This window comes from Heptranchias perlo, chromosome 42 (assembly GCF_035084215.1).
Source record: "Heptranchias perlo isolate sHepPer1 chromosome 42, sHepPer1.hap1, whole genome shotgun sequence".
NCBI classification, from domain to species: Eukaryota; Metazoa; Chordata; class Chondrichthyes; order Hexanchiformes; family Hexanchidae; genus Heptranchias; species Heptranchias perlo.
This window is the reverse complement of record NC_090366.1, coordinates 10,679,012-10,690,029: the sequence shown is the minus strand read 5'-3', so window position 1 is coordinate 10,690,029 and position 11,018 is coordinate 10,679,012. Positions and strand designations below refer to the sequence as shown.

At 42.4% G+C, this 11,018-nt stretch overlaps 1 protein-coding gene across 5 annotated transcripts in view; it reads right to left on the bottom strand.

Annotated features, from left to right (window-relative positions):
* Positions 1-326: 326 nt before the first annotated feature.
* Positions 327-11,018, bottom strand: part of LOC137306185 (uncharacterized) — a 50,396-nt gene continuing 39,704 nt past the window's right edge. For all 5 annotated transcript variants that reach the window (XM_067975268.1, XM_067975272.1, XM_067975270.1 and 2 more), the window contains 6 exons: positions 10,182-10,262; positions 7,611-7,691; positions 7,075-7,127; positions 5,383-5,442; positions 4,384-4,421; positions 327-3,029 (listed from right to left, as the gene is read on the bottom strand). In XM_067975268.1, the coding sequence (XP_067831369.1) occupies positions 2,916-3,029; positions 4,384-4,421; positions 5,383-5,442; positions 7,075-7,127; positions 7,611-7,691; positions 10,182-10,262 (427 nt within the window). In that variant the 3' untranslated portion in view covers positions 327-2,915. The remainder of the gene's footprint in view (positions 3,030-4,383; positions 4,422-5,382; positions 5,443-7,074; positions 7,128-7,610; positions 7,692-10,181; positions 10,263-11,018) is intronic.

Here is an 11,018-nt window from a genome sequence, read left to right as displayed (position 1 = left end):
AGAATTAAGATATTAGCGGATAATACTCTTATTGTGTAACATGATAACACGCATGTGCAGTTTAACTACATCGCAACTTTATAAATTTCCGTAATACTATAATGCATTGATACATTAAGGGGAAGCTAGATAAGTACATGAGGGAGAAAGGAATAGAAGGATATGCTGATGGGGTTAAGTAAAGACGGGTGGGAGGAGACTTGTGTGGAGCACAAACACTGGCACTGACCAGTTGGGCTGAATGGCCTATTCCTGTACTGTAAATACTGCGTAATTCTATGATACATTTTGCCAATCCGTGATGAGCACAATCACACCCACATGAATGATTTTTACACAAGTTTATGCAAAGCTTTATTCTTGGGTGTTAACGTTTCCTACACTTATAAAATACAGATGAGCACCCTGCTGAGGGACACCGGAACATTCAGCTGTAATTGTTTGACTACGCTCCCGTGAAGCGCTTCGGTACGCTTACTACGTTAAAGGCGCTATATAAATGCAAGTTGTTGTTGAGTAATTGTTCACTTGCTCTCCTCGAGCACAAGTGGCACTGACACTGAAGCTCAGTTTGGTCTTTCATTAGTCGATGGTGCCTGACCTTGTATATTATCCGCAGTTCGGCTCACAATGCTCCTAGTGGGAACCATCCAACTGTGCTACAGTGACCAGTGAGTGTTAATATACTAACAGGTTTGTATAGCACAATAAAATTGAGAGATAAAACATGCACGATTCAATATCGAATGAAACGAGGTCCACGACTAATCATGTATGTAATTGCCATGGCCGGTGTTACTAGGGTGATGGTGCAGGACAATACAGGGAGAAACAAGTCAACCCTCCTTTGAACACGACCGCATAAGATTTCCAGTGCGCAAGGTAAAGCAAAATCGTAAATATTACTTGTAAATAAATTTTCTTACATATAGCGCACATGTAGGAAATATTCCGCCATGTAAAGAAGGGATTGGACAGAATATCATCGTCTTCAATGCGTTATTGCTGAACGCATTTTGTACTCATGAAAAAAGTAATTAATTAAAAAAAAAGATTGATTTCCTTAAAATAATTGAATGCAGTTAACAGCAAGCATAAGCATTAATATTAATTGGCTGTTGCTATGAGTTTACTGAAGACAGGTTAATTTTGAACTTTACATGTAACTGACACTGAGATTGTCCACTGTCATTCTTTTTGAAGCCAGGTTAAGGATTTTCATTCCAACACTGTGAACAAAAAGGAAAATATTGCTGATGCTGGAAATATTCAGCAGGTCAGATGGTGCCTGACCCACTGAGTAGTTCCAGCTTTATCTGGTTTTGTTTTCACATCAGCAATCTGGGCTGGGTTTTCAATTCAAGTCCTGAGGCGACTGGAAGGTGTCCTAACCGCCTGCAGCAGCCAGAGCCTTCCTGCTGCTGTTCACATTCCAATAACAACACCAACTCGCATTTATGTAGCAGCTTTAACGTTGGAAAACGATCCAAGGTTCTTCACAGGAGTGTAATTAGATCAAAACTGACACCGAGTCAAAGGAGGTGACATTAGGAGGGGTGACTAAAAGCTTGGTCATAGAGGTAGGTCTTAAGGAGGATTTTCAAGGAAGAGAGAGAGGTGGTGATATGAAGAGGCTTCGGGAGGTAGAGAGGCAGAAGGGGTTTTCAGCAGATTAGCTGAGGAAGGGGCAGAGATGGGCGATATTACGGAGGTGGAACTAGGCGTTTCTTTGTGAGAGAGAAGATCGGAGTTGGAAGCTCAGCTCAGGGTCAAATTGGACGCCGAGGTTGCGAACAGTCTAGTTCAGCCTCAGACAGTGGCCGGGGAGGGGGATGGAGTCGGTGGCGAGGGAACGGAGTTTGTGACGGGGACCGAAGACAATGGCTTCAGTCTTCCCAATGTTTAATTGGAGGAAATTTCTGCTCATCCAGGACTGGATGTCGGACAAGCAGCGTGACAACAGAGACAGTGGAGGGGTTGAATGAGGTGGTGATGAGGTAGAGCTGGGTGTCGTCAACCTGAAGTCATGTCTTTGGATGGTATCACCAAGGGGTAGCATGTAGATGGGGAATAGGAGGGCACCAAGGAGAGATCCTGGGAGGACTTCAGAGGTAACGGTGTGGAGGTGGGAAGAGAAGCCATTGCAGGAGATTCTCTGGGTACTACTGGATAGGTAAGAGTGGAACCAGGCGAGAGCAGTCCTGCTCAGCTGGACCATGGAGGAGAGGCGTTCCAGGAGGATGGTGTGGTTAACCATGTGAAAGATGGCAGATGGGCCAAGAAGGATGAGGGGAAGATAGTGCACCAGTCACAGAGGATGTCATTTGTGACTTTGTTTAGGGCCATTTCAGTGCTATGGCAGGGATGGAAACCTGATTGGAGAGATTCAAACATAAAGTTGCGGGAAAATTGGGCACGGATTTGGAAGGGGAAAACCAAAGGCTAGAGAGGAAAGAGAGGTGAGAGATTGGCCGTTTTTGTTTTGAGTGGGGGGAGGGGGTCAAGGTTGGGTGTTTTAAGGAGTGGGTGATGACAGCAGATTTGAAAAGGAGGGGGACAGCACCCGAGGAGAAGGAATCGTTCACAATTTCAGCTAGTATGGGGGGCAGGAGGGGAAGTTGGATGGTCAGCAGTTTAGTTGGAATAGGGTCTAAAGAGCAGGAGATGGGTCTCATGGACAAAATGAGCTTGGAGTGGGCATGAGGAGAGATAGGAGGGTAACTAGAGATAGGTGCGGGTTCAGGGCTAGGGCAAGGAGGGAAGGATGTGGCAGAGGCAGCTAAACGGATAGTAGTGACATTCACATCTTAAAAATATAAAACATCTCATTCTTTTGCAGCATTGTGCAAATTCGGAAGTGGAAAGTGTTAACAGACAGAATTCGCAAATAATGACTGGCAAACATGTCCAGATGGTTAGAATTTCACAGCAGAATACTTCACTTCACTGTTGGACGAAGTTACATTCCGGGTGTTGGAAGCAGAGTCTTGATTTTGCAGGTCTGCATAATGGCAGTGGAGTTGGATCGGCTGCAATGCAAAGTGATTAACATGTTATATTTGGATATTATAAAAGGCACAACAATCAAATCCAAAATCTGACTGATAATGTTACATGAAACTATGCAGCATATTATAAATTTTTTAAAAAGCCAGGATGGATTAAACTTCTCAGTTCTGTATTGGCAGTCACGGTAGTCCTCTTAACTCCATTCCTGCAGGACACCAAGCTATTCTGCAACTCCCCCCATAATCTGTCCTATTGCTGGTTAAAGGCCATTAAAAATTGCACAGGGCTTTGGCATAACTGGAGTGATGTCAGACACACAGAATGCCTACACAATAACGTGCCCTATGCTGTAGTAAAACACCATCGGAATTGTTCTTAAATTTATTAGCCCTCTCTACAGCATCTCCTATATTATATAACTGCTGATCGAAGCTAGAGGGTTAGAAATGTCTCAAAGAAAATCTCATTAACAAATTGCAGACGTCATGCCCACTTGATTCTAGAGTGAGGTCAGACCTGGACTCCAGGTTTGCACCGCAATTTTAGTACGTGCATTATGTCTAAATTGCTTTTAGTTTAAGTGCAGCCAAAGGCCATAACGGGCTGGAGTAATTTAAACCCTATAATCATAAAATGCGAGTACATTTTTACTCTATGGCACATGGTCTGAGATTCAGAAATAAGAAATCGTTTAAAAAAAAAACTACAAATGTGGTTGGATTTAGTTCATAGCTTCAGTGATAATATATTATTCATAACAACAACAATTTATATTGCATTTATATAGATCCTTTAACGTAGTAAATCATCCCAAAGTGCATCCCAGGAGCATTATCAAACAAAATTTGACACTGAGCTGCACAAGGAGATATTAGGACAGGTGACCAAAAGCTGGGTCAAAGAGGTAGGTTTAAAGGAGCGTCTTAAAGGAGGAGAGAGAGGCGGAGAGGTTCAGGGAGGGAATTCCAGAGCTTAGGGCCGAGGCAGCTGAAGGCACGGCCGCCAATGATGGAGCGATGGAAATCGGGGATGCGCAAGAGGCCAGAATTGGAGGAGCTCAGAAATCTTGGAGGGTTGTAGGGTGGGTTAAAGAGATAGGGAGGCGCGAGGCCATGTGGAAATTTGAAAACAAGGATGAGTGTATTAAAATTGAGGCGTTCCCGGACCGGGAACCAATGTAGGTCAGCAAGCACAGTGGGTGATGGGTGAATGGAACTTGGTGATTCGGAACAGGGAACTCAGATATACAGAGAACTGGTACAAACATGTAATCTTACTGTAATAATATACCTGAAACTTGTCAACTGTTATGTGCACAGCTCTTGCTGTTTAAAATGTATTCAGTAATACATTTCAAAGTTGATAAGACCCTACCTTTGTGATTGGTGGATTTTGTCCATTGTTAACAGCATCTGCAAAATAAAGATCAAACAATAAGGAGGCAGGCTGGGTCCATTAACCTCAGAACATAACTGTCGGTTACATGGCATTTGGGAAAGGTTAATGCCCACATATATGTCTTTTAGTCTCTCCTACATCTGTATGGAGTGCCAGTATTTGCCATATTTCTAGGGGCAACTGAAATTGTACGCTTGATACTAAATTATCAGTGCAGAACTACTGCCTGAGGTTTGGATGAAAACACTCCCAATCCGGACTGATTAAAATCACACTCAGTGGCATTTCTTCAACTAAAATGAGGAATCTATTATTTTTGTCCTGCAATTTTCACCAACATGCTCTTTTCTCCCTCGCTCAAGTTGCCCTGTGATAAAAAGGCACAATTGGCCGTTCTCCATTTGTGAGCCTGGGTAATTAATTTCGTCAGCTATTCTTTTGGGCGCAGCACCACAGCACAAACTGCTCTGATCTCAGCAGACATTCACGCTTTCCAGGGGGTATCACCTGGTAATAAATCAGGAGTATGAACCTGTGCGTGCTCAGGAGTGTGTGCTCAGCTAACGCAGCGCAGAACAATCAAAAGCTGGGACTTTTAAAAAAAGTATTATGACTCTGTGATACACTTTTGCACTAAATGCACCCACTGGGCCATCAGGAGAACTCGCTGCTAAGGCATTAAGATTACCCTGTGTGAGTACACCACACGCTTAATCTTCTGAGGGAGTGTTGTGTGTAAATACGCCCTGATTCCCAAAAATAATGTGGATGTAATTTCTTTGACCTCTGCTAGAATGTAGGGGCTACGCTGTTATATTCAAACAAATTAATGTCTCCATTAAAATAGCCGTCAAAACACACTATGCATGCCTACATTTGTAGTGGCAGGGTGAAATTTCAAGGCCTGTGTACTTGGTCAGGAACAAACAAGGTTGTAGGTTCTGGATGTTGGAAATGTGTTTCCAATGTACGTACCATTTCCCGTCTGTTTCTTCTTATTAGTTACCGCATACAACGGGGCTTCCTTTGCAATCGCTGCATTGAAAGACAAGAGTTTAAACTGGAACTGAAGACATGAAGGTCCAAAGTGTACTATCACAAAACATAATTTCCAAGGAATGTTTCAGCAATTCCAACAATCAGAATTTCTTTACTGATTTGTCGATCTGGCAGTGTTATCGTCATGGATGTGATTCGCCCATAAAAAAGGAGAGAGAGAATTTCTGGGCGACTGTTCAGCCTTTCACAACCCACCTAACTGGCAGTTTTGACAGTGAGTGTCAGCTTGATCCTGTGGTATTTGATACTCATTCCAGTAGCGATCACTGAAGAATGATCAGTAATAAGGTACAGACTTGTCAGGTTAAATGTAGGGCTCCTACCATCATTAGATTAGCACAGAATCTGGGATGAACTGAATCTCTACAGCCAGTTCTTTACTGGACAACTGTTGAACCATGGGTGTGACTGGTGGGAAACCTTAGGACATGGAAGCACAGCTGTGTAAGAAAGACGCCCTAAAGCACTTCACAGCCTGTGAAGTACTTTTTTTTTAAAACACAGTTGTTTTGTGGGCAAACGCGATAGCAAGGTCGAAGATGCAGCAAATGAGATCGATGACCAGCTTATTTGCAAATATTGGCCAGAACATAAGGAGAATTTCCTTGCCCTTCTTCCAATAGTGCCGTGGAAGATTTAACGTCCACCTAAAATGACAGACTCCATAGTTTAACGTCTCGTCCATAAAAGGGTACCTCCATCAATGCAGCACTCCCTCAGTACTGACTGAAGTGGCAGCCTACATAATGGGCTGGAGTCTCTGGAGTGGGGCTTGATCCCGCTGCCTTCTGAATCAATGGTAGAGTGCTACCACTGAGCCAAGGCTGACACACCAGCAGCAGGCAAGTGCTCGGTGTATGTACAACCCTCAAGACAGTAATTTACTAATGAAAGGCGCATCCAACTAGTGCTTTCCATCAGACAAGTTTCAATCATTATTTGTAAAGTGAAATGAGGCTTGGATTTGAAGATAAAATACGTTTGACCAAAATCAGCTCAATATTATTTTCACTGGCTAATTCTTGAGACTAAAGTTACTATAAAACGCTGCTTGGCAGCACTGTAATTCTAGGAACTCATGGGCTGCTTCTGTTAATTTATAATTAGTAAAATTTTATGCATGATTGATGCAAATTCAGTTAAAATTAAACACGACTGTCAAGTTAAAACATTGTAAATATGTTTAAACTGTACTTATATTTAGTTACTGGACGCTCCTTATTAATTTCTCTTTGCGTTGGCTCTCCTGCTGCAGGGGGTGTGTTAAAAAGGAAAGTGGTTTAACTTTCAGCCAAAAATATACAAACATTAACTACCTGCATTATGTTTTCTACTCAAAATGATACCATTCCCAAGCGTATAAGTGGGTGTTTATCTAATCCTGTTCATTAGTTGGTGCCTTCAGCAACGATCAGGGCACCAGCAATGTACAATGTGAGAAATTAGAATTACCTTCTCATTTTTATGTTATGCTCGAGAGGAGAACAGAATGGATATTGAATCTTCTACATGTGTAAACATCATTTAAATAAACCTTCGAGTACATCACAGTTATTCACTGCAGTTGCCTGATTTTCTGTTGTCTGATTATCAATCATTTTTACCTACCGCTGGCTGATGACGTCCAGGTGAAATTACTCAATTGTTGTTGCCCTGTGGAGCTAAATAAAAGTGAAAATATCAAAACGATTCGTAAGTTTTAAGACTGTATTTTCATCCTGTTATTGGACGGGCATGATGCTCGTCTCTACACCTGACGAGGAACGTTGCGGACTCGGTGTTTTTTTGTTTGACAAAGAAACTTAAATAATAATCAATTGATCGTGACTGAGTCACGAGAATCACTCCTTAAATTAGACAAACACACGGAGTGCATCTAAAAGGAAGATGGTCTCAAAAGCGAAACAAGATGAAGTGATTGTATGCATCCAGCCACATCCTGACAGATCTAAGTAGTTATGTATGAAATATAGTGTCACCATCATGCAGATATGCCTCATACCAAATTCTTAATTCAATTTACATGGATTGATAAACTTACAGAATGCAATAAACTGTCTAACTTAAATATGATAATTTTAATCTAACTTCTTTGCTTACTTAGGTAGACTAACTATGATTGATCCGAAGGTTAAGATTTTTACCTGGTTATTGGATTAACGTATATCTCGATGGACTCCTCCGACCCCTTGTTGCAGCATGCTATCCAGAAATCACAAAGCTCCCTGTGACAAAAAAAATAAAATAATTAATTATTAAATAAATCCACATTACTCCCACTCCCCCTGTCGCATTCAAACAGCCTCATTCAATTTAGGACATTGAAAACTTATTTCTGAAGAGACTGAAACATTAAAATGTACAATATAGACAGAGTATGCTTGCAGGCGGATCTGTAAACAAATCTTATCCAATTCCTTCAACCTCATTCTCGAATTACAGAAAACAGGAGAGAGCTGAAAAAAGCGTGAAAACGAGAGAGAGAAGGAGACAGAGAGAGAGAATGAGCATGATAAGAAAGCAATACGATTGCAGGGCAAGTAAAAAAGCAACAGTTAGTGAAGAGACATACCGAATATGTGATGGGGTTTAAATCGTCAAAACTGTCTTCACAAAGGAGGACAGAAATAACCTCCCGGAAATGTTAGGGAACCAAGGGTCTCGTGAGAGGGAGGAACTGAAGGAAACCAGTATTGGTAAAAGAAGTGCTAGGGAAATTAATGGGGCTAAAAGCTGACAAATCCCCAGGGCCTGATAATCTACATCCCAGAGTACTAAAAGAAGTGGCCCTGGAAATAGTGGATGCATTGGTAATCATCTTCCAAAATTCTATAGACTCTGGAACAGTTCCTACAGATTGGAGGGTGGCAAATGTAACCCCACTATTTAAAAAAGGAGGGAGAGAAAAAACAGGGAATTACTGACCAGTTAGCCTAACATCAGTAGTGGGGAAAATGCTAGACTCTATTATAAAAGATGTGATAACAGAACACTTGGAAGGCATGAACGGGATTGGACAAAGTCAGCATGGGTTTGTGAAAGGGAAATCATGCTTAACAAATCTACTGGTGTTTTTTGAGGATGTAACTAGTAGAATAGATACAGGAGAACCAGTGGATGTGGTGTACTTGGATTTTCAGAAGGCTTTTGAAAAGGTCCCACACAAGAGGTTAGTGTGCAAAATTAAAGCACATGGGATTGGGGGGAATATACTGGCATGGATTGAAAATTGGTTGACAGACAGGATCAGAGAGTAGGGTGGCAGGCAGTGACTAGTGGGGTACCGCAGGGATCAGTGCTTGGGCACCAGCTATTCACAATATGTATCAATGATTTGGATGAGGGAACTAAATGTGACATTTCCAAGTTTGCAGATGACACAAAGCTGGGGTGGAATGTGAGCTGTGAGGAGGATGCAAAGAGGCTCCAATGTGATTTAGACAAGTTGGGTGAGTGGGCAAGAACATGGCAGATGCAATATAACGTGGATAAATGTGAGGTTATCCACTTTGGTTGTAAAAACAGAAAGGCAGATTATTATCTGAATGGTGATAGATTGGGAAAAGGGGAGGTGCAACGAGACCTGGGTGTCCTTGTACACCAGTCGCTGAAAGCGAGCATGCAGGTGCAGCAAGCAGTTAGGAAGGCGAATGGTAGGTTGGCCTTCATTGCAAGAGGATTTGAGTACAGGAGCAGGGATGTCTTACTGCAGTTATACAGGGCCTTGGTGAGACCACATCTGAAGTATTGTGTGCAGTTTTGGTCTCCTTATCTGAGGAAGGATGTCCTTGCCATGGAGGGAGTGCAACGAAGGTTTACCAGACTGATTCCTGGGATGGCAGGACTGACGTATGAGGAGAGATTGGGTCGACTAGGCCTATATTCACTAGAGTTTGGAAGAATGAGAGGTGATCTCATCGAAACATATAAAATTCTAACAGGACTAGACAGACTAGATGCAGGGAGGATGTTCCCGATGGCTGGGGAGTCCAGAACCAGTCTCACAATACGGGGTATGCCATTTAGAACCGAGATGAGGAGAAATTTCTTCACTCAGAGGGTGGTGAACCTGTGGAATTCTCCACCACAGAAGGCAGTGGAGGCCAAGTCATTAGATGTATTCAAGAAGGAGATAGATATATTTCTTAATGCTAAAGGGATCAAGGGATATGGGGAAAAAGCGGGAACAGGGTACTGAGTTCGACAATCAGCCATGATCATTTTGAATGGCGGAGCAGGCCCGAATGGCCTACTCTTGCTCCTATTTTCTCTGTTTCTATGTTTCTAAAAGAGAACAGAAACACTGGCCTGGAAATATTGAAACCAACAACGAGATTAGAAAGATAAAGTCCAAATCCAGCAAAAACAAACAAAATAATTGCAGTAAAGCCCAGATGACAAGGATAAGGCTGATGTTGCACAACTGCATGGAAAAGAAAGCAGCAATTCTCTGCAGACCATTCCTGTCACTTAGCTCGCCCTACTTTTCAGGTACTCAGTACCCCGACTGCCCATCTCTAACCTCTCATATCCCTCCACCAAGCCACTATAAGGGTGAGAAAGAACGATGCAGGCACGAGGATCTACAAAGTGCGTACACGTTTGGCGCAGTGTTCGACATAATCGCATTCAGACAGCACCAAATTTTAAGTCCTGCTATTCATGTTCAGCAGATTGCAATGCTCATTCAGGGGACGGGGGGGCGGAGCTCTCACCTGATTTCATTGTGTTTTTGTGACTCTCCGCCCTTCCTTAATCCACGGTCACAACATGACATCCATACCCCGCGATAATTGCTGCGAGCGAAAAAGAAAATAAGCATCAAATCAACGTCGTTCAACGTTCGGGTTGTTTTCGTGCGAATTATTATTGGGGACGTTACCAGCAAAACAAAGCAATACTTCAGTTAAACTGGCCTTTCGTGCCAATGTTCTCCCTCTTTTTATCCTCCCACCTTATCCTGGAAGTGGTGACCTTTGCTGGGGTATGATTTCACAGGGGCCAGCAGCTCTCTGTTTTGGCAGGTCATTTGCCCATGAAGAGCATCACGACCATGCAGATCTTGCCCTCACCCATCATCTATTGGCTGTACTTTTGAGCAGCAATTGCTGAACAGCAATGTGAAGCGGAAACATTGGCTGTTTTTTCCCTTCCTAGTGCAAGCGCACGGACGCTGCATAAATGGGGGTAATTTTATTACCCTCATTTATAGGTGCTTCAAGAGACACGGCTGCTCCTTAGCAGCAGAATACATCATGGTACAACGCTCTCGTCCTTATACACCAGTGTGTCATCTGACTTACTTGCGCATATGAGAGATCGATTTTAAATGTCTAAAAGGAGACAAAGAAATTTCCAAACAGAACCAAAAACTGGATGCAACCAAGTTGAATATTGAAAAATTAGTAGTAGGGAGAATATATTCCTGAAATAAGTAAAATTTATTGTAAGACAACATGAAATACCCCAAAATAAACATAGGTGAACTGTGATTTATATAGGATCAATGTGGAAATGAATCAAATAGTAAAAATTAAAAAACTGAAGGCTGC